The sequence below is a fragment of the Mustela nivalis genome (genome assembly GCF_964662115.1).
Source record: "Mustela nivalis genome assembly, chromosome: 18".
Classification (NCBI taxonomy): Eukaryota; Metazoa; Chordata; class Mammalia; order Carnivora; family Mustelidae; genus Mustela; species Mustela nivalis.
The window spans coordinates 16690455-16714364 of record NC_139037.1 but is presented as its reverse complement, the minus strand read 5'-3'; the positions used below and the strand labels follow the sequence as shown (position 1 = coordinate 16714364).

At 42.7% G+C, this 23910-nt stretch overlaps 1 protein-coding gene across 1 annotated transcript in view; it reads left to right on the top strand.

The window, feature by feature from the left end:
• Window positions 1–7363: 7363 nt before the first annotated feature.
• Window positions 7364–23910, top strand: part of TANGO6 (transport and golgi organization 6 homolog) — a 165393-nt gene continuing 148846 nt past the window's right edge. Inside the window, exons 1-2 of the mRNA XM_082712545.1 lie at window positions 7364–7531; window positions 21272–21912. Coding sequence (XP_082568671.1) covers window positions 7435–7531; window positions 21272–21912 — 738 coding nt within the window. The 5' untranslated portion in view covers window positions 7364–7434. The remainder of the gene's footprint in view (window positions 7532–21271; window positions 21913–23910) is intronic.

Here is a 23910-nt window from a genome sequence, read left to right as displayed (position 1 = left end):
ACACTAGCATATGAAAGCTGTTTTCGATTCTGGCTATCTGCTAGGTTATATTGGAAATTCTATGTATAGTTTGAGAAGCTGCCAATGTATAGACATAGATTCAGTCCAGGAGTGAAAATTTAAAATCCATAAAAGACTTTTTTATTTTAGGAGCGCCTGAATGGCTCAGTGGGTTAAAGCCTCTGCTTTTGGCTCAGGTCATGATCCCAGGGTCCTGGGATTGAGCCCTGCTTCAGGATCTCTGCTTGGCAGGGAGCCTGCTTCCCTTTCTCTCTGCCTACTTATGATCTCTCTGTGTCAAATAAATAAAATCTTTACAAAATTTTAAAAAAAGACTTTTTATTTTAAATGGGGCAAAAAAAATTTTTTTAAGATTTTTATTTGAGAGCAAGCGTGAGCAGGGAGAGGGGCAGAGGAAGAAGAGGCAGACTCCCCGCTGAGCAGGGACCCTGATGTGATGTTGGGCTTGATCCCAGAACCCTGGGATCATGACCTGAGCCAAAGACAGATGCTTAACTGACTGAGCTACCCAGGTGCCCCAGAAATTGGGCAAATCTTAATACAGATCTTGTAGTAGATGATATTCCTGAATAAATACAAGTTTTCTTGGGGACATAGTTTACTAGGAGAACCTCATTTGAAGATAAATGATGATGAATTTAGAGATAAAGTTGTGACATCTGGAAATGAATGGTTCAACAAAGAAGTATGTCAGGAGTGGTAGTACAAAGGCAAGTGTGATGAAATGAGCATGACGACTGAATCAGCTGAAGGGCATTAAATCAGGTGAAGGGTATGCAAGTGTTCATGTACTAGCCTTTCAGTATTTTTTTTCAGGTTTAAAGTATTTCAGAATTGAAAGTTGGAGAGAAATAAGGAAGCCAGTAATAAACCCTTGCATAGATAGTCAAATGATACTCTACAAGGGTGCTAAGACAACTTAGTGATTTGGCAAGTTTATGCATTATGCTATGTTCACCACAAGTGTAGCTGCCTTCTGTCCTGTTCTATTGCTATTTCAGTATCACCACTTTCCTCATGCTCTGCTAAAGGACAGTGTTTTTTGTTTTTTCAAAGATTTTATTTATTTGTTTCATAGCACAAGCCAGCAGAGCTGGCAGGCAGAGGGAGAGGAGAAGCAGAGAGCTGGATGGCAGGCTCTATTCCAGAACCCTGGGATCATGCCCTGAGCCGAAGGTAGATGCTTAACCAGCTGAGCCTCCCGGGCCCCCCAGGACAGCGTTTTCAACAAACAGTGCTGGAAACATTGGTTGTCCACATGCAAAAGAATGAAATTAGATGTATTGTTACACCATATATAAGAAACAAACTCAAAATGGATCAAAGACCCAAAATGTACAGGTTAAACCTACAAAACCCTCAGGAAAATAGACATCATGATGCTGGGTTTGGCATTATGTTGTACTTTTCTTATAATTAAAAACATGAGTGGTGCCTGAGTTGCTCAGCAGTTAAGTATCTCCCGCTCAGGTCATGATCCCAGTGTCTTGGATTGAACCCTACGTTGGGTTCCCTGCTCTGTGGGAAGCCTGCTTCTCCCTCTCCCGCTGCTTGCATTCTCTCTTCCTGTCTCTGCCAAATAAATAAAATCCTAAAAAAGGGAAAAACAAAATACGATGAGATCAAATAAAATGGTTCTATAGAAAATAATGTTTACAAAGTACCTACTACATGCAGAGGGTTACACCAGTCACACCAGTGACTCGTGAGAGACAACAGAGAATGTGATTTGAGCCTGTTTTCCTCTTGCTGGTTCTGGCGAGGTCTGACGATGTCTGACAAGATCTGACGCCGTCACATTATGCCGAGGTCTGACGAACTCTGTCTAAGGAGGTAGTCTTTGGAGAAGACACATTCCCCCGGGAGCTTGAGTTCGAATCCTGATTCTGACCTTTCCACCTATGGGCTTAGGTAAGCTACTTGATCTCTCTCTATCTCCATTTCCGTATCTCCACAGCGAGAACTGGACCTACTTCATGGGGTGATTGTGGGCTCTGAGTTGGTGCGCATAAAGCATTCAGAAGAGGGCCTGGCGCATGGCAGTGTTCTCTTCAATGTGAGCTCGTTTTTATTATTGAATAAGGGGCACAGCGAGGGAGTTTAGAGTAGAGAGAATCACTTAAGCAAACGCAGGGTATTAGGAGAGTAAAGGCCAAGTGTTCTGTTTTGGGCTGGATTTAGTGGGTTGGACAGAACCACTGAAGTGTGATTAGGACAACTATGTGACCCAAAGTGGCATTCTGTGAAGGTGCGTCCTTTTGACTGAGGAGTTGGCCTTGGCGGGTGGTGGGGGGTGAGGGGGTGGGGGGGGTAGGGGGGATGAGTACCTTGAGACAATAGAAAGCCTCTGGCTGTTGAAATAAGAACAAAGGGATCCAGAATAGAGCACTGTAAAGAGGATTTTTTTCTGGACTCCCCTTATCTGCCTAAAAGCAGAGTGTCCTGAACAAATTCATCAGTGTCAGTTCCCTCCCAGGGAGTTTCATAAGCAGGGAGGTTTGAGTCCTCCTACCGGAGATGAGACATTGGCACCCCAGGAAAAGAAATCACCTGAACAGGGGCACGTGGGTGGCTCAGTGGGTTGAGGGTCTGACTCAATTTTGGCTCAAGTCATGATCTCGGGGTCCTGAGATTGAGCCCTGTGTTGCCCCCCACCTCTGCTCAGCATGGAGTCTACTTCAGATACGCTTGCGCGCTCTCTCTCCCCCTCTGTCCCGCACCCCTGCTCTTGTGTGTGAGGTCTCTTTCAAAAACAATCACCTAAACAGATGTTGCCACAAAAATCCTATCTCCCATCTCATTCATCTTTCCTTATAATCATTTGTTTGCCCCCCACACACCCTTTCTCTAGTAATATGGAGTATAAACCCCATATTTATTTATTTATTTATTTGACAGAGAGAGAGAGAGATCACAGTAGACACAGAGTCAGGCAGAGAGAGAGAGAGAGGGAAGCAGGCTCCCTGCTGAGCAGTGAGCTCGATGCGGGACTCGATCCCAGGACCCTGGGATCATGACCCGAGCCGAAGGCAGCGGCTTAACCCACTGAGCCACCCAGGTGCCCTAAACCCCATATTCTGACTGTCCTTTGGAGTTACATTTTTCTGTGAGCTCCCTTGGATGTGAATAAAAACCTGTCTTTTCTCTCACTAATCTGTCTTTTGTCAGTTTAATTCCCAGGCCTCCCTACTGAGAAGCCAAGAGGACAGAGGTAAGTTCTTCCTCTCCCATAAATATCTGATCAATACTTACGAGTGGTAATACAGAGAAAAAAATCATTCCTTTAAAATAGATGAAAATTGTGGTGCCTGGCTGGCTCAGCCTGTAGGGCACGAGAATTTTGATCTTAGGGTTGTATGTACACCCACCCCATGTTGGGTGTAGAGAGTACTTAAAATCTTAAATTTTTTAAAATGCCCTAAAAATAAAGTAAGTGAAAAATTAATGAGCTTCGGGACTCCTTCTTTGTGGAGCCGTGAGAATGATCACAGTGAGTCAAGTTTTGACAAGGGTAGGGTAGGAGTTTAGGGGTGAGTTAGAGAAAATGGGGTGCAGCCACTCCAATTCTTCCATGGCTTCAGAAGATAAGTGCCCATATGAACTTTTAATTTGCTCTGGTCTTTACTGGAAATTATGTTTCTGTCAAACAGCCACTGATAACTGTTGAGTGCCATTAGACTTGTTGGTTCTCTGGGTTGAGGCAAGCAGATCCCAATCAGCTTGGGTAAGATGTTTAACTGCTGTCCCTCAAGTCCCTGATAATGGGCTTCATGTTGGTCAACTTCAAATGAATGGAATCCGCTTTCTGTGAATGCAGACCTCAGTATGTCTTGCACATCCCCGGATGGATGGTTCATTGCCGGGAAGCAGCAGCCTCTCTCATAGAGCTCTTGTGCATGTTGGTTGTGGTGGATATTTAACAGCATATTGCGAGGGAGTTTCCCCACTATACTTGAGTGTTTTAACAAAGCTGCCCAGAGCAAACCAAGGAAGGGGCTGCCAGAACCCAGTTCTATAAACTAAAATCCTCGAAGTGTAAATACCGGATTCTAAGGATGTAGGGTAATTAAAAGCCAATTTTAATGATTTTTTAAAAGTCAGGCCAAGCTTGAGAATGCTTCCCTTTTTTCAGATGCAGAACCTATTTATAACTCTACAGGCTCCAGGCATGTCTCCAGCATCCTATTTTTAAGTGGTATTATGTGATATTAAGCGGCATCCATTTTTTTTGCTGGAAAAATTTTATAAGATTTTTATGACACTGCCTTTGAAATTAGGTGTATTATTTTGGGGTGTCTGAGCCTTTAGTGCCCAAGTGACAAAATCTGGTGCCATAATGCTTTGGGATAAAGGGTTCTCGGCTCGGGGGCCCTTCTTACCATGTTTTGTAAATCATACCAGTACCACCCTTAGACTTGGCTAGTAGGGTTCCCATCCTGGGTCGCCTGCTTTATAGGTCCCACCTGAGCTCCTCCATGATGAGTATATTTATGAACATGCCAGGAATATGCCAGTCCTAGGGTAATTGCCTACCCCAAATCCTCACCTTTCTCCCAGACCTCACTCCCAACTTCTGGGACTCGAGAATTTCCTCTTCAGCCATTTCTAACCTGCTATCATTGCTGTGTGAACCTCTTCAGTTGGTGTGCCCTCTGAGAGGTACCTATGCCCGCTGTGTGTGTACCCCTAACCCTGGCGGGGGGCAAGTGGTAGTTTCTTAGGGGTGTGTACACATCTAGGCGATGGTGTCCATTTGTGTGAATTCAGGATGGAGACACTGGTGAGGAGAAAACAGGGTCGGGCCAGAGGTGGGGGGCTGGCTTCCCCCCTAGTGCCACATCTAATATGGAACTCTGAGGCCAAGTCTGACAAGTCTCAATTCCAACCTGGTACATTTTTCCAAAGGAGAATAGGGCAGCCCTCTCTGATCTCCTCCCTCTTTGGGAGCTTTGTGTTACCGTTCAATAAACTTTGCTTTGCTGCCCACCAAAAAACCAAAAACAAAGTAGGAGAACGGGAGATGTTTTATTTTAGTCGTTAGTTTGATTTGTACTTTGAAATACTTAGGCATATGATATGAAGGCTTCCACTTGTATTTCTACCCTAATGCCCACAAATCTTAGGGGTAGGTCTTTCCTACACAATGCTTTACACCCACTTCACTAAATGTTTAGTATCTTGAAATGACCTTAAAGTTTTTGGTTTTGAGCTTTTGGTTTGTTGTTTTTTTTTCCAGTGGCCCTTATGAGGGAGACCTTAAATTTTTTATTCCCCAAAATGAACTTGATTACACACATAACTGAAGAAAAATTGACAGTCTAGGGTGTGATATCCAACAACAATGAAAAGATTGATGTGATAATTTCAGGGGTCATCTATTTGCCCTTCAAAAATGTTTTTCTGGGGTGCCTGGGTGGCTCAGTGGGTTAAAGCCTCTGCCTTCGGCTCGGGTCATGATCCCGGGGTCCTGGGATCAAGCCCCACATCGGGCTCTCTGCTCAGCGAGGAGCCTGCTTCCTCCTCTCTCTCTGCCTGCCTCTCCACCTACTTGTGATATCTCTCTGTCAAATAAGTAAATAAAATCTTTAAAAAATGTTTTTCCAATTAAAAAATATTTTGACAGGATTTTATTTGAAGAGATGGAGAGTAAAATACAGGCACAATTTTTAAAGCATCCCCCTCCATGACAGACAATGCTAAATACCTCAGAACAGTATCACTTTAACTCCCTAGGATAGCTTTGTAAAAAGAGTCCTGTATCTGCTCACTTTAGAGAGGAGGAAATGGTTGATGGATTTGGCCTGGAGCCGGAAGTCCTGGGAGTGCCAGGAGGGGTCTGAGAAAGGAGTTTAAAGGACCAGCTTCTTTCTCCAGTGATAGGGGCTGGCAGTAGAGCCCATCCTAATTCCTAAGACTTCCAGCAGCTAAATGTTGAAGGGCAGTCATCAGTAGTGAACTCAGCCTAGCTCAGGGGATCTCAAGAAGAGGCAGGACTGCCCATCTGGGAGAACTTCCGGAAAGTGGTTTGAGAATGATATGAGAGATTATTGACCTTTAGTGAAGGGAGAGGCAGGCACACACTGAGGTCTTACCCTCAGAAGTACTCTGCTAGATTTGTAGCATGACTTTCAGACTACATGAGTTCAGACTGTTCAGGGGTTCCTGTGTGGCTAAGTCAGGTAAGCATCTTGCTCTGGTCTTGATCTCAGAGTGGTGGGTTCAAGCCCCATGTAGTGACCTCAAGTTTGTAGGGTTGGCCCAGTGTGGGATTCCAGTCTCAGATGGGATTCTGCTTGAGATTCTCTTCCTCTCCCTCTCCTTCTGCCCCTCCACCGCTTTCTCTCTCTAAAATGAGTAAGTCTGGAAAAAAAAAAAAAAAAGTCCCACCAGTAATCACATAGGTGAAAACCTGTCTCTGATGGTCTGACTCTCAAATGAATGCATTCTGCATTCATTCTGCATTAACATTCTGAAGAGGGCGGTGGGGGGCATGATTTTAATATACACAGAATTTCCCAAGAATGTAAAAAGAACAAAGATTTAAATTTTATTGGGAACTGTAATTGGCCCATTTCAAATATTATATCACTAGTAGCAATACTTGTAGCTATTCAAAATGGATGCGTTTGTGTTTAGCACTTCTTTAATTTTTTTAAAGTAGACTCCACACCCAAAGTGGGGCTTGAACTCAGGACCCTGAAATTAAGAATCACATGCTCTACCAACTGAGCCAGCTAGGCACCCCCAGTACTTGTTTTTAAATATCACTCATAAAGAAATTCAACAATATTTTTATTTATTTATTTGTCAGAGAGAGAGAGAGAGAGCAACAGAGAGCGCACAGGCAGAGTGGCAGGCAGAGGCGGAGAGAGAAGCAGGCTCCCTGTGGAGAAAGGAGCCCTATGCAGTACTCTATCCCAACACCGTGGGAAAATGACCTGAGCCGAAGGCAGCGGCTTTACCAACTGAGCCACCCAGGCGTTCCTAGAAATTCAACAATATTTAGTTGAATATTGTTTTATGTATCCAAACTTCATTATAATAGGCACAGCATCTGTTTACTTCACTATGTCTTTTGGTGCTTGGGTACCCAATTATTTTCATACTGATAGGTATTATTTCATGATCAATTACTGTCCTCTCCGTTCTTCATTTGGTGTTTAATCATATTGAATTTCTGAAATTGTGCGTGTAGGCAGGTTGGCGTTAGCTGTTTTTTTCCCCCCAGGGGAGTAAAAAGGGGCCTGAGAAACACTTTGTAAAAGGCCCATCCTACAGCATCGGCCCCGCCCTAAGGCCCCACCCCTTGCATCGGGCCCCCGCCCCTCGCGCCTCCGCCACATTCAATATGGCGGCCATTGCGGTCCGCTCAGGCGCTTGAGCAGGTCGCCAGTGGCGCGTTCCACTCCAGTCATGGCGGCCCCCGGACAGACACCGGGCGGCGAGGCTCTGGGTACCTGCGGTCTGGAGAGCATTCTGGAAGCGCTGAAGCTGCTGCTGAGCCCGGGAGGTGAGAGGACGGATCTCGGCGCGGGGCTGCACTCTCAGGGCCGCCAGTCTTCCCGGGCTGCCCTGACTTCCATAGTGTGCGCCCCTCGGGCCCTCCCTGGAACCCCCAGCTCTGAGGCCGCCCGGCCCCGCTCCCGGGAACTTCGGGCATTGTCCGGCCAGCCTCATTTTACTTGAGGAAGCCCAAGATCAAAAAGGGGATGGGATCCGCAGAATACTGATGGTAACCGACGTCTCTTGAGCGCTTATCTTGTGCCAGGCACTCACTATTAAGCGCCCTGGGTACATGGTTCCATTCAGTCCTTACTGTCAGCCTCTGAGGTAGGGACTGCGGCAAGAGTTTAGAAAAGGTTAGACTCTTGTGACGCGGAATGGGAGGTTCATCCTCTTGAATACGCAGGGTTTAATGTGGATGCAGATTTATACAGAATGCCGAGGCGTACAAAAAAGGAAGCAGTGGTGTTTGAGCTGGGTTTGGGGAGAGTATTTAGGGATATAGTCTGTAGGAGGGACTTAGAGTCACTTCTATCTTTCGTGGTGAGTTGACAAGACCTCCAGGGTTAGAATCTGAAGGGACCTTAGCAGTGGTTCAACCTGGCACTGTCTTTTTACACCTGAGGACACTTAAGACTCACTGAAGATACTAAGTATCAGATCATGTGGTCAAATTAGGGGCAGAACACAGATCCAGAATTGAGGTCTGCTGAATTCCATTCTCAGATCAAAGGCAGATTATTCGGTGTGGAGCCTCTGCTGTTCTCCGAAGCTTTGAGAAAGGACACAAGAGATGGAACTGGGTTTGTGCAGGAAGGGGTTTCTAGGGTGAGCAGGGTAAGGTACATGAAGGGCCATGAGGTGACTGTTAAAAGTCTCAGATTTTGGGATAACCGCCCCCCCCCCCCCCAATGCACAAATTCCCACAAACATTGTACCATACCTGGGAGAAGTGAAAAGAGGTCATTTATAATAGTAACTGAGAGCCTATTAAGTGTCAGACCCAATAGTATGCTGTTTACATGTATATTATTTAATCCTCATGACAGTCCCATGAGATAGGTATTACTTGTATTTTCTTTTACAGATGTAGAACCAAGGCTCAGGTACATTCCAGGTTGGTATAGTGTCAGTCTAGTAAGTGGCAGAGTCAGGATTTTTTTTTTTTTTAAGATTTTATTTATTTGAGAGAGCGTACACAGAGGGAGAAGTATATTCCCTGCTGAGCAGGGAGTCGGACTGGGGGCTTGATTCCAGGACCCTGGGATCTGCTGAAGGCAGATGCCCAACTGACTGAGCCACTCAGGTGCCTGAGCCAGGATATTTTTTATTTTTATTTTTCAAGTAGGCTTTGTGCCCAGTGTGGGACTGGAACTCAAGACCCCAAGATCAAAAGTGGCATGCTCTATCCACTTAGTCAAATGGCTATAGCTAGGATGGTTTTTAATTTTTTTTTATTTATTTTAAGTACCAGTATAGTTAATATACAGTGTTACATTAGTTTCAGGTGTACAGTGTAGTGATTCAGCTGTTCTATACAACACCTGTGAATCATCACCCCAACTATACTCCTTAATCCCCATCACCTGTATCACCCATCCTTCCATCTACCTCCCCTCTGGTAACCATCACTTTTCCTCTATAGCTAAGAGTCTGTTTCTTGGTTTGTCTGTCTCTCTTTGCTTGTTTTGCTAGTTTCTTTCTTAAATTCCACATAGGATTGAAATCATATGGTATTTGTCTTTCTCTGACTTATTTTGCTTAGCATTATTTATACTCTCTAGCTCCATCCATATTGTTGAGCATGGCAAGATTTCATTCTTTATCATGGCTTAGTGAAACACACACATCCCCCACATCTTTACCCATTCATCTATTGATGGATAACATTTGGGCTGCTCCCATAATTGGGCTATTGTAAATAATGCTGCAGTAAGCATAGGGGTTCATATATCCTTTTGAATTAGTGTTTGAGTATTCTCTGGGTAAATACCCAGTAGTGTGATTACTGGATTGTAGGGTAGTTCTATTTTTAATTTTTTAAAAAAATTTACTTTTTAAAATTTTTAATATTTTGAGGAACCTTCATACTGTTTAGTTCTACATTGGCTGTACCAGTTTGCATTCCCACCAACAGTGCAAGAGGGTTGCTTTCTCTCTGCATCCTCGCCAATACTTTTTTTTTTTTTAAAGATTTTATTTATTTATTTGACAGAGAGAAATCACAAGTAGTCGGAGAGGCAGGCAGAGAGAGAGGGAAGCAGGCTCCCCACTGAGCAGAGAGCCCGATGCGGGACTCGATCCCAGGACCCTGAGATCACGACCTGAGCCGAAGGCAGCGGCTTAGCCCACTGAGCCACCCAGGCGCCCCACGCCAATACTTTCTTACGTTTTTTTATTTTAGCTGTTGTGACAGGTATGAAGTGGTATCTCATTGTAGTTTTGATTTGCATTTCTCTGATGATGAGTGATGTTGAATATCTTTTCATGTGTCAGTCATCAGGATAGCTTTTTTTAAGTTTATTTAATTTTTTTAGTAATCTCTACACCAAACATGGGACTGAAACTCACATCCCCAAGATCGGGAGTGATTCTACACTTGCTCTTCAACAGAGCCAGCCAGGCACCCCCAGATGTCTTTTTTGGAGAAATGTTTGTTCATGGAGTCTGCCCATTTTAAATTGGGTTATTTGTTTTTTGGGTGTTGAGTTGTATAAGTTCTTTATATATTTTGGATACTTTTGTTTTTTTCATAGAGCCAGTATTTGAACTCAGATGCCTTCCACTATAGTATGATAACTATACTACTTTGCACTAATGAAGAAGTAAACTGCAAAATAAAGTCTAAACTTGTTGAGAGGTCACTTGTCTAGCAACTCAATCTAGAAATGACTGACAACGAGGTTAAATGAGCAAAAAATCTGGAAGTAATCTGTCACAAAGCACATACATGCAAAGCACATTTTATTTTATTTTTTTTTAAAGATTTTATTTATTTATTTGAGAGAGAGAAAGAGAGAGAGAGAATGAGAAGGGGGAGGGTCAGAGAAAGAAGCAGACTCCTTGCCAAACAAGGAGTCCAATGTGGAACTCTGTCCTGGGACTCCAGGATCATGACCTGAGCCAAAATCAGTGGCTTAACCAACTGAGCCACCCAGGTGCTTGCAAAGCACATTTATAAAAGACCCTCTCTAAATCTTGAAGAATACGGGCCCAGCGTGCTTCCGCTGTACGACTCTGCTTAAATCTCGAAGAATATGTGGTGGAATAACATACATACTTGTACTCATTTAACATACAGGAATTCAAGCATTCCTTTTTGAAAAAGTTTACTGTGGTAAATGATAAGATGTTGCACATATAGTCTGTTATGTATTGTTTGCCTCTGCCTGCTGTTTCTTTTTATCATATCAGCTGCTGAAGGAATTGAAAACACTTCTGTGCATCATGAGTATTCAGATGTCTCTGATGGACTGAGGGTATTGAGAAGTCAGGATGAAAGTAGTGGCCAAAATTATATCCAGCTGGATTAAACTTTTTGATTTGCCTTTAAATTTGATGCCCTTTAGGGCTGGCACCTGGGTGGCTCAGTGGGTTATAGCCTCCTCTACCTTCGGCTCGGGTCATGATCCCAGGGTTCTGGGATCAAGCCCCACATCGGGCTCTCTGCTCAGCGGGGAGCCTGCGTCCTCCTCTCTCTCTCTGCCTGCCTCTCTGCCTACTTGTCTGTCAAACAAAATAAATTTGACTCCCTTTGAGGTAATACTTACTGGGAGTCTTCTGTATATAGTAGCCTGACCTTACTGCTACTGGAGAAACAAAATTACATAAAAATTTATGCTCCCAAGTATCTTGTCTGTTTGGGGAGATGGTACTATGCATATAGACCAAGAGAGATTAAACATGGCGGGATAATGCTAGTGGTGAAGGATGCTGCAGATAGCACCCGGATCGGGGAGTAGTCAGCAGGAGTGGAGCTGTGGAGGTCTGTAAGAGGAAGAGGAATTCAGTCTCGATGGGAATTAAACAGAAAGGAAGAAAGAAGCCAGTGGTCTTTCACTTTTGAGCCACGAAATACTCTACATCAAGCATTTTCTCTTCCTCTGCCTTCCATTTCTATTCTCAGTCATGGGGCACATAATAGTTATCTCTACCTCTTTTGTTAGGAAATGTGTTAAGCAGAATTTGAAAGGGGGTTGTCAATTTTTTTTTTAAGATTTATTATTTCCAGGGGTGGGGAGGGGCAGAGGGAGAACAAGGGAGAGAATCTCAGGTACACTCTGTGTAGAGCCCAACACAGGTATCAGTTCCATGACCCTGAGATCACGACCTGAGGCAAAATCAGGAGTCGGAAGCTTAACCGACTGAGCCACATAGGGGTTTGTCAATTTTAGTGAAGTTTTATTTGTAAGAAATGGAAACCGTCTCAGCAATATTTTTCCTGACTATGAATTTTTTCTATACTAAATATATATTCAGTGAACTCTGTCATTAAATTTGAATTACATTGTCAGGAAGGAGCTGGAAATCTTGATAATTTGTAAATAATGAAGCTGTACCACACTTAATTTTGCATGCCATATTGCTTTGCACTTTGAACATAATAAAAAGTACTACACAAACTGTGGAGTCTGATTTTAAATGTCACACAGCATAGGCATTTAAATTGGTGATTGGGAGGAATAAATAACGTTGGTTGCCTAAGAGCGGCATTTCCCGAAGTGTGATAGAGATGGTTTTAGGTGGTACATAGAAGCATTTTGAGGCTCTGTCGTGTAGTATAGTGATCAAGAGCTAACTTACCAGGGAGAGTGGTATTGTTTTGATTTTTACAAATCTCTTTAGCATCTGGCTTATTAGAAGACAGCTGGATTTTCATATTCGCTTCACTGTTTAGTCTGTCACGATGGGTTGTTTTGATTGAAATAGATGAAGAAAATCTAAACTCTCATAGATATGTAGTTGGAAAAGGAAGAACTCAATGGCCTTTTCCAATAATTGTGTATATTTTCTCATAGTATACTGAAACTGAACAAGAGGTAATTTCTTTTTTTTTTTAAATTTTTTTAATTTTTTAAAGATTTTTTTTTTTATTTGTCAGAGAGAGAGAGAGCGAGCGCACAGGCAGAGTGGCAGGCAGAGTCAGAGGGAGAGGCAGGCTCCCTGCGGGGCAAGGAGCCCGATGTGGGACTCGATCCCAGGATGCTGGGATCATGACCTGAGCTGAAGGCAGCTGCTTAACCAACTGAGCCACCCAGGCGTCCCCAAGAGGTAATTTCTTAAAGGTTAGTTGGGATATGGAATCTGAACTGAATGAACTTTTCACAGTAGGTACACTCATGAGAGAATGAGACCGAAAAAGACAATAATGGCCGAGTATTAATATGAAAATAATTTTTAACTTGCAGACTCCCTGAGGAGTCCATATACCCCATTTTGAAAACCACCTTAGGGGATGCCTTTGTTATTTTCAAGCAGATTTTAATTATTTATCACCAGTAGAGGGCAGAGAAGACTATGCTATGAAAGGGCTCTTGAAAAACAGCTAATAGCTTTTGTTTAAATCATTTTCTTTGTGTCCCATTTTGGGTTCAAAGATCTTACAAAGTTGCAGGAAATCACTTAGAGGTTGTTTGGTGGTCTTAATGGTTAGTGGTGACAAGTTAGGAGAACACTTCTTTCCTTTTTATTATTATTATTTTTTAAAGATTTTATTTATTTATTTGACAGACAGAGATCACAGGTAGGCAGAGAGGCAAGCAGAGAGAGACTAGGAAGCAGGCTCCCTGCTGAGCAGAGAGCCCGGCGTGGGGCTGGATCCCAGGATCCTGGGATCATGACCTGAGCCGAAGGCAGAGGTTTTAACCCACTGAGCCACCCAGGCGCCCCCCTTTTTAGGTAGTAGCTAAAGGAACCAGAGACTCATGCTACTGAATCAGAACACATGCCCTGAATGGTTTTAGAGAAGTACTGAAAAATTCTTATACTTCTGATTCTCATTATTCTTAATGAGTAGTGTTATGTTCCTTTTACTAATATAGAAGTAGTTGATATTCCTTATAGTAAAGTTTTTAAAAATATAGGGAAACTAGAAGAAGAAAAATAAAATGACCTTAATCTCCACTATCTGGAGGTTGCATTTTGGGAAATATTTTTCTTTCTGATAAACATAGATAGACTACATACTGTTTTATAACCTTAAAATAAAATAACTCTTTTAAGTACAGAAACTATATATATTCACTTCAGAAAAAAACTTCTAAATGTAGTTAAGCAAAAAAGAAAAATTACCCATAACCCTCCCACCCAAAGGTCATCACTTAATACTTTGAAGTATAACCTTTGAGAATCTTTTCTGTGTGTGTACATATGTATATACATGTGCATATTTAATTTTTTTAAAGATTTTATTTATTTATTTGACAGAGATCAGAAGTAGGCAGAGAGGCAGGCAGAGAGAGAGGAAGGGAAGCAGGCTCCCTGCTGACCAGAGAGCCTGAAGCGGAGCTTGATCCCAGGACGCTGGGATCATGAACTGGGCCAAAGGCAGTGGCTTAACCCACTGAGCCACCCAGGCGCCCCATGTACATATTTTAATAACAGGTTCCTAGTGTTCCTTTATTGATCAGTTTTCAGTGTCTTAATCTTCAAAGGTAACCAATGAAGTAATTTCTTTGTTTTATTATGAGCTAATAGATTTTTTTGTGTATATGATATGTTTCAAAAATTGTAGTCATTATTCTTGATGCTCATATTGCCGCATTTGTGGCGTGTAGGAGCCACTCCAGGGCTCTTTTTTTCTTTTTTAAAGATTTTATTTATTTATTTGACAGACAGAGATCACAGGTAGGCAGAGAAGCAGGCAGAGAGAAAGGAGGCAGAGAGAAAGGAGGAAGCAGGCTCCCCGCTGAGCAGAGAGCTCAATGCAGGGCTCGATCCCAGGACCCTGAGACCATGACCTGAGCCTGAAGGCAGAGGCTCAACCCACTGAGCCACCCAGGCGCCCCTCCAGGGCTCTTTGACATGACCCTGGTAGTCTTTGATAGCCTTCTCGCTTTCAGGCATGACAAGATGTTCCAGACTCATCTTACACATTTCTTGCCCTATGCTTGAAATCAACTGTCTTTAAGGAGAAGTGATATTTATTTATTTATTAGAGAAAGAGAGAGCATGAGTGGGTGGGGATGGGAGGGCAGAGAGACTCTCAAGCAGTCTCCACACTCAGTGCAGAACCCAGTGCAGGCCTTGATCCTACAACCCTGCGATGAAATCAAGAGTCAGATGCTCAACCTGTTGAGCCACCTAGGAGCCCCTAAGGAGAAGTGGTATTAGAGACTACAGTCTACTACAGTATGGATACTAGGCCTGTTCATTGTCCCTGGTGTCCTTACTTACAGACTTTTTCAATTACTAAAGCTAGGAAATATATGGATTTTCAAAAAACAAAACATAAATCCACAGTTCTTACTGATACCCCAATTAAAATGAAATATGATGGAGTTTAAAATTTTCCCAACATTTTATGAAAATTTTCAAGCATATAGAAAAGTGGACAGAATTTTATAGTGACCCATATACCATGATCTAGATTCTTTCTTTCAGTTTTTAAAAATATTTTATTTATTTATTTGACAGAGAGAGATACAGTGGGAAAGGAAACACAAGCAGGGGCAGAGGGAGAGGGAGAAGCAGGCTCCGCACTGAGCAGGGAGCCTGACGTGGGGCTTGATCAGATACTTAACAACTGAGCCACTCAGGTGGTGCTGAACTAGAGTCTTTCTTCATTTCATATTTGTCTACCTAGCCATTCTTCTATATTTTATATTTTTATATTTATATTTCTTTTATCTGAAAATATTGGTTCCAATGAAGTTAATGTAGTTTACTTATTTCATACATATACATACATATATAGGTATTTGCTTAACACATTCACACACATGTATATAATATTTTAAAATAATAAATCCTGCATCACCATCATCAACAAACCTACTTTTTTTTTTTAAAGATTTTATTTATTTATTTGACAGATCACATGTAGGCAGAGAGGCAGGCAGAGAGAGAGGGGGAAGCAGGCTCCCTGCACAGAGCAGAGAGGCCCATGCCAGGCTCTATCCCAGGAACCTGAGATCGTGACCTGAGCCGAAGGCAGAGGCTTAACTCACTGAGCCATCCAGGCGCCCCATATTTTTTTTTTTTAAAGATTTTATTTATTTGACAGAGAGAGTAAGAGAGAACACAAGCAGGGAAGCAGCAGAGGGAGAAGCAGACTCCCTGCTAAGCAGGAAGCCTGATGTAGGACTCCATCCCAGGACCCTGGGATCACAACGTGAGTCAAAAGCAGATGCCTAACTTCTGAGCTGCCCAGGTGCCTCTACAATCCTACTAATTTTAGGGGATTTTTATTTTTTGTCCTCAGGATGTATAAAGTTCTTTTTTTTTTTATTTTATTTTATTTATTTATTTGACAGAGAGAGATCACAAGCAGGCAGAGAGGCAGGCAGAGAGAGAGAAGGAAGCAGGCTCCCCGCCGAGCAGAGAGCCCGATGCGGGGCTCGATCCCAGGACCCTGAGATCATTTCCGGAGCCGAAGGCAGAGGCTTTAACCCACTGAGCCACCCAGGCGCCCCCCCCCCTTTTTAAGATTTTATTTTTAAGTAATCTCTCTACCCAGTGTGGCGCCTTAAGTCAACAACCCTGAGATCAAGAGTCTGCACACTCTACCAGCTGAACCACCCAGGTGCCCCTGAAGTTCTGTATTTCAAGTGACTTGAAATAATTCTCTGCATTTATGCTGCTAACTTGGTATAGAGCAGGAGTCTGCATACATTTTCTGTAAAGGAGCAGACGGTAAATATTTTGGGCTTTATGACCCATATAGGCTGTTACAATTACTCAATGCTGTTGCTGTGGCTTGAAAGCAGCCATAGGTAATATATAAATAAATTGGCATGACTACATTCCAATAAAACTTTATGGAAAAGGTGGTGTACCAGATTTGATCTACAGATTGTACTTTGACAACTGTGGGCATAAAATACAGAGTTATTAGATCCATTTGTATGGATTTTTAGGAATTATTTTGAAAAACAATTTTTACTTAATTTTTTTTAAAGATTTTATTTATTTATTTGACAGAGAGAGATCACAAGTAGGCAGAGAGGCAGGCAGAGAGAGAGAGGAGGAAGCAGGCTCCCCGCTGAGCAGAGAGCCCGATGCGGGACTCGATCCCAGGACCCTGAGATCATGACCCGAGCCGAAGGCAGTGGCTTAACCCTCTGAGCCACCCAGGCGCCCTACTTAATTTTTTTTTAACTAAGAAAAACACATATAGTGTTTCAAAAGAAAAACTCTAAAACTGGATGAATTTGTCCCTAGCTCCTCCCCACAGTTCTCTTCTCTCTGTAGATAACTCATTTTACTTTTTAATTTGTTCTTTCACTCCTTTTGGATAATAAAAGCAAATAATGTATTTTATATTTGTTTCCTTTCTTAGACAAAAGGTGGCATGTGATAGACATTCTCTTGTACCTTTTTTTTTTTTTTTTAAGATTTTATTTATTTATTTGACAGAGAGAGAGATTACAAGTAGGCAGAGAGGCAGGCAGAGAGAGAGGGGGAAGCAAGCTCCCTGCTGAGCAGAGAGCCTGATGCGGGGCTTGATCCCAGGACCCTGAGATCATGACCTGAGCCAAAGGCAGAGGCTCAACCCACTGAGTCACCCAGGTGCCCCTTATACCTTACTTTTAATATTTAAGGTCTTAGAGATTGCCACATCATGGTTCACAGCAATTTTCCTCCTTTATAAGCATGCCGTTATCTGGATATACTATTGTTTATTCAGTCACGTCTCTTTTAGTATATGTGCTGCCGAAGCGAGCACCAGTCACGTCTCTTTTAATGGACATTTGGGTTGTCTCAGGTCTTCTGTTAATACAAGAAGCACTACAATGAATAGCCTGTGTATATGTAATTTTGCATTTTTGCCTGTGTATTTATCTATAGGATAGATTCCTAAAAAGTGGGATTGCTGGGCCAAACGTTAAATACGTATATAATTTTGTTAGATATTGCCAAATTGCTCTCTTCAGGAATGTTACCATTTTCGTTTCTTCCAGAAATGTATGACAGTGCGTGATTTCCCAAAACCCTGCCACATAATGTGTTATAAAACTTTTGGATTTTAGCCAGTTGATAAATGGGAAGTGCTATTTCAGTATAGTTTTAATTTACTTTTCTGTTATGAACAAGGTTGATCATATTTTTATGTTTAGAAGTCATTTGCATTTCTTTTTCTATAAACTGTTCATATCTTTTGCTCATATAGTATTTCATACTCTGTTCACTTTATTTTTTTTTTAAGATTTTATTTATTTGATAGAGGGCCCAAGCAAGGGGAGCAGCAGGCAGAGGAAGAGGGAGAAGCAGACTCCTTGCTGAGTGGGGAGCCTGATATGGGGCTTGATCTCAGAACCCTGGGATCATGACCTGAACCAAAGGCAGACACTTAACTGACTGAGCCACCCAGGTGCCATCTCTTTTCACTTTATTTATTTATTTGTTTATTTATGATTTTATTTATTTGTGTGTGAGAGAGAGAGTATACACAGGCAGGAGGAGCAGCAGGTAGAGGGAGAAGCAGGCTCCCTGCTGAGCGAGGAGCTCTATAAGCTACTCTATCCCACCACCCTGGGATCATGACCTGAGCTGAAGGCAGACTCTTAACCCATTGAGCCATCCAGTCATTCCACCCCTCTGTTCACTTTAGAATATACTTATTTAGAATATATTGAATGAGCATGTCTTTAAATAATACTCAGTGAAATTTTTTTTGCAGTAATCTCTGCACCCAGTTGGGGCTTGGACTCATGACCCCAGTATCAAGAGTCAGATGCTGTCTGGACTGAGCCAGCCAGGTGTCCCTTGAGATAACTTAATGGCTACAAATATTCCATTATTCATTTGTTCATCTACTACCTGTTTTGATCAACACTACTTTATCTGACTGGCCTTGTTCCAGGCAAGGAGAATACAACAATGAATGAAACAGAGCAATATTTCTGTCTGCAAGTAGCTTTTATTCTAGTTGGCAAAGAGACAATAAGTAATAAACAAAATAAATACTACACTTACATGTAGTATGTTAGGTACAGGTAGACGGTTATTTACTCATCAGGTCTCCTGTTAGTGAATATATACTTCTCATTTTATGCTATTATAAGTAATGCTCTGCTGAGTACTCTTTTAGTTATCCCATTTTAATTCTTTCTAATGTGTTTCTTAGAAGGTGTTTTAGTTTTAAAGTGTGTTACTTCTTATATTCATTTACAGTGTCAGTGTGTTATTATGGTTTTCTAACCATAACCCTCCTCTTTGCCTTGTATTTTTAATAGTTGTCCTGGAATTACGGTACATATCCTTAATTTTTCACGATCTGCTTGGAGTTAATATTGTTACTACTTCCCATGAACAGTTAAGAACCTTGCAACTATAAGGGCCATTTTATGGCTCCCATACCCCAACTTGGGCTTTATGCTATGATTTTTTTTTTAAAGATTTAATTTCTTTATTTGAGAGAGAGCACAGAGGGAGAGAGAAGGTGAGAGGGAGAAGCAAGAAGCAGACTCCCTGCTGAGCAGAGAGCCCGACATAGGTCTTGATTCTAGAACTCCCAGATCATGACCTGAGCTAAAGGTAGACACTTAACTGATTAAGTCCCCCAAGTGCCCCTATGCTATTATGATTTTCATGTTTATTATATTTATAGAAGTTATAAATACAATACACTTCCATAGATTTTGCCTTAGACATACATATATTTGAAGAAATTAAGAGAAAAACTTAGTCTTTTATATTTACCTATTTATCGTTTCTGATGTTCTTTATTACTTCCCAAAGATCCCATGTAGTATTATTTTCCTTCCGCTTGAAGAATTTCCTTTACCATTTGTTTGTAGTGCAGGACTGCTGACAGTTCTCTTCGTTTTCATTGATCTGACATGTCTTTATTTTACTTTCATTTTTAAAGGTTATTTTTACTATATCTAGAATTCCAAGTTGACATCTTATTTCTTTTTTTTAAAGACAATTTGTGTTCTGTTTTTTTAAAAAAATATTTTATTTATTTATTTGACAGAGAGAGAGATCACAAGTAGGCAGAGAGGCAAACAGAGAGAGAGGAGGAAGCAGGCTCTCCACTGAGCAGAGAGCCCGATGTGGGGCTCGATCCCAGGACCCTGAGATCATGACCCGAGCCGAAGGCAGAGGCTTAACCCACTGAGCCACCCAGGCGCCCCGACATCTTATTTCTTATGTTAGTATTTTATTATTTTTTTCCTAGAGAGAATGTCATGAGCAGCGGAGGAAGGCCAAAGGGAAAGGGAGAAGGAGAATTTTTTTAAAGATTTTATTTATTTGAGAGAGAGAGAGTGTGTGTGGTGGGAGAGGCAGAGGGAGAGGGACAAGCAGACGCCATGCTGAGCACGGAGCCTGATGCAGGGGTCAATCTCACAACCCTGAAATCATGACCTGAGCTGAAAACAAAGAGACTTTTGTCTAACGGACGGAGCCACCCAGGTGCCCTGGCAGAGAAAGAACCTTAAGCGGGCTCCTGGTCAGGCTTCTTTTCACGACCCTGAGATCATGACCCTGAGCTCATGACCTGAACTGAAATCAAGAGTCAGACACTTAACTGACTGAGCCATCCAGGTGCCCCTTTTCTGTCAGTATTTTAAAGATGTTTTTCTACCAATTTTATCAGTGTTCATAAGTTCATGGCCATTCACAGCATTGTCCCTCTTATATAGTACTCCATACTTTTCTGGCTGCTGTCAAGATTTTCTCTTTCTCTCTGGTTTTAACAATTGGCTCTACTATGCCTAGATGTGATTTTCTTTTTACTTACTTTGGTACTTGGAGAGTCAGCATGAGCTGGGTGTACGAATTTTGTAGTTCGTAGTTCAGAGCTGGTTTTTAAAGACATGGGCCTGGAGAAGATCCTTGAGGAAGAGAGTGTGGAACTCAGGACAAGCCCAGGACAATGTAGAGGCCTGGTAGAGAAAGGCCGAGCAGCAGAGACACGGCCCTTGAGATGTCTCAGAAGCCAAGGGATGAGTGTGTTTCAGGGAGGGAGTTGTCAGCTCTGTCAGCTACTGCTGTGAGCATGTTAGGCTCCTTTACCAGTAGAGGGCAGAAAAGACCATTTTAGGAAAGGTTTCGGTGGAGGGGATTGAAAATAGATATTTTTTCAGGGGGAGGTGATTAAATGAATCCCTCCTACCCTTAGGCCCATATATTGTGATCCGCTGCACTAGAATGTAAGTTCCATGAGAGAAGAGACTTTGTTTTGTTTAGTGCTTTATCGCTGGCACCTAGAACAGTTTGGATGAATCTTCTGTGGTAAACATTCAGCCTTTTATTTTTTAGTTCTGGCTACAATTTAAGCCCAGTAAGATGACTAGATATGGCCTCCGCCCTCAGAACACACAGGGAATAGAAACAAACTCAATGAAGTATAATGTGTTATATGCCATTCTGCCCACATTCCAGAGTGCTTTGCGAAGGCAGAAAATGGGGTCTTGAATTCTGCCTAGGCTTGGGTGGTATGACTGGGGAAAGTTTTCCAGGGACAGGGACATCTAGGCCAGGCCCCAGAGGGTGAGCTGGAGTGGGTAAGGCATCCACACACCGAGAAGTACAATTTGTTTCCCGTGTATGTGATCCCTTTTTTTTCCCCCTTCAAAAGGATCAGACTCAAGTTCACTACAGATCACAAAACACGATGTCCTGTTGGTTACTTTAAATTCTAACCTGTCTGCTTTGGAGGACAAATTGCTGACGGATCCTCACTGGAAGACACTGAAACTCCTAAGGGATGACATCGCTAATAACGCAGAATGGCCACAGAACTCTGTGGATGTCACCTGGAGTTTTACCTCTCAAGCCTTATTGTTGCTGTTGTGCTTGAAGGAAACCATGATCCACCTTGCAGCTGATTTCACTCCAGGTAAACCCAACCTGAAGACTCCAGAAGCTGCTCCTGCCCTGAGCCCAGATACACTTAGCATCTCTCAGCAGAAGACTGTCCAGTCAGCCTTGCAGTTTGTTGTCACCTTGGGTATCTGCCCCTATCTCATGCCTGGAGTTGGAGTCCCTTTGAGACGCAGAACTGGGTTTGGGGCCGTGGTTCAGGACGTGGTGTGTCTCGAGGCTCCTCCTCATGCGACCCGGCGCCTGTACACCAGCTGCAAGGTTCTTCTAAATGTTGCGCGTCACGCATCTCTGGGGAGCTTGATTTTCTGCCGCCATTTTGGAGATATTGCTGCCGGTCTGTGCCAGCTGGGATTCTGCTCAACCAAGAGAAAACCACCGAAACCTAAGGGCGAGGTAAACACATATTGAGTGTGTGTCTTTGTGAATGTGTGTATATTTGTGTGTGTGGTTATAAAAGACAATTCTTAGGTCTTTGGAAAAGGGCTTTTGGAAAGACCTGGAATTCCTGTTGAATGCCAAAGCATATCTAGTGGATAAATGAATCTTTTTAGAAGGTTGGCACGTCATTTATTAGATGCTAGTCCTTAGCGTGCCTAGAGAGTTCATTTTACCTGTTTCTTCTTGGCATTTTGTGACAATGATTGCAGGTTCTTTCTTGAGTCTCTGTTTCCTTTCTTCTTCTTCTTCTTGCTTCTGTTTCTTTTTTAATAAAATGTGTATAATCATACTTGCCTTGGAGGGTGGTTGTGAGGATTAAGGATAATGTGTGTAAAGTACCTAGCCCAATCTCCAGTAGTGCTCATCAAAAAGTAATTACTACTAATACTAGTTTTAAACTATTCGTCTGTCCTTCATTAAGTTCTTGGAAAGATTAAATGAAATTAAGTATGTAAAGCACTGGATCATGGCATAATTCAATCAGTGTTCATTGTTAGTATTACCTGTTAGGAGTATTGGCCTGGTTTTTTTCATGCTGACATAGTAAGGATTTGGGTACCTGGATTGTAAAGGTGCTGTGGAGGTTAAGGAAGCAAAAGACATTAACTGAAGAGACAAGATGCGTAAGTACAACATAGCAGAGACCCCGAGTTCCTCATGAGAAGGCCACCAGCATCAGCATAGGAGCCTAGTGAGAAGGAGCTCTTAAGATCTAAATGTATTGAAGGTCACTGTGTCTCGAATGTGGGCTAATTCCTTTGCCCCTGCAGCCAGATTCATAATGCCCACCCGCCTCGTTTCTCTGTCACCTGTGTCACGCTCTAATCGTAGTTCTTCTGTTTGTTCCTTTTTCTGTTCTCTCTCCTGCATATGTTCACAAACATTTGTCTAAAAGCTGCTGTCATCCGAGCAGTGACATGAAATGATGAGCTCCCCCGGTGGCTTCATGTTGTGGGAGCAGGGCACTGTGCTCTTTACGACAGGGTGTGAGTCTTGGTATTTCTCTCCATGCTTCTGTTTCCAGGGCTCTAAGATAAGGTGGGGGGGGCCTGGATTGACAGGTGTTAGTACTATTACCTAAGCAGTGCCCCAGCGTATCAAGCAGGAAGTAGAAAAGGGAAGCACACAGAAAGGACCAAGTAGGAAGGAAAGAGAAGTTGATAGAAGGGGAAACACGGGGGGTACATGTTTTACAGCTGGGCAAGTCCCAGCATCAGGAGCTGCTCTAAACAGTGGGAGTGCTTCATGTTACTAAATGGTACTGGGCGCAATCCTGACTGCTTTACCAAGTTACTGAAGGGGAACAGTAGTTGAGGTTCAAGGAGACCCAACAGATAGCACTCCTCGGGCACCTGGGTGGTTCATTGGGTTAAACTTCTGCCTTCAGCTTGGATCATGGCCTCAGGGTCCTGGGATTGAGCCCCACATCGGGCTCTCTCTCAGCGGGGAGCCTGCTTCTTCCTCTCTCTCTCTCTGCCTGCCTCTCTGCCTACTTGTGATCTCTCTCTCTCTGTCAAATAAACATATAAAATCTTAAATAAACAAAACAAAAAACAAATAGCACTCCTCTTTGCTGCCCAACTTCTGAGTGAATTAAAATTTAACCGAGTAAGTGAGCTAAAAACTCAAAATGTCATCTCTCCTGCTCCTAAGTGCAAAATTGGGGATATAGCTTATTGATGGAGACAGTTGGGCTTCCTAACAGTGCATTCCAGAGTTAGACACACTTACTATTTTTTTTTAAGATTTTATTTATTTATTTGACAAGGAGACACTGCGAGAGAGGGAATGCAAGCAAGAGAGCAGGAGAGGGAGAAGCAGGCTTCCCACGGATCAGGAAGCCCGATGTGGGGCTCGATCGCAGGACCCTGGGATCATGACCCGAGCCAAAGGCAGATGCCCAACGACTGAGCCATCCAGGTGCCCCTAGACACACTTACTATTACCAGTTGT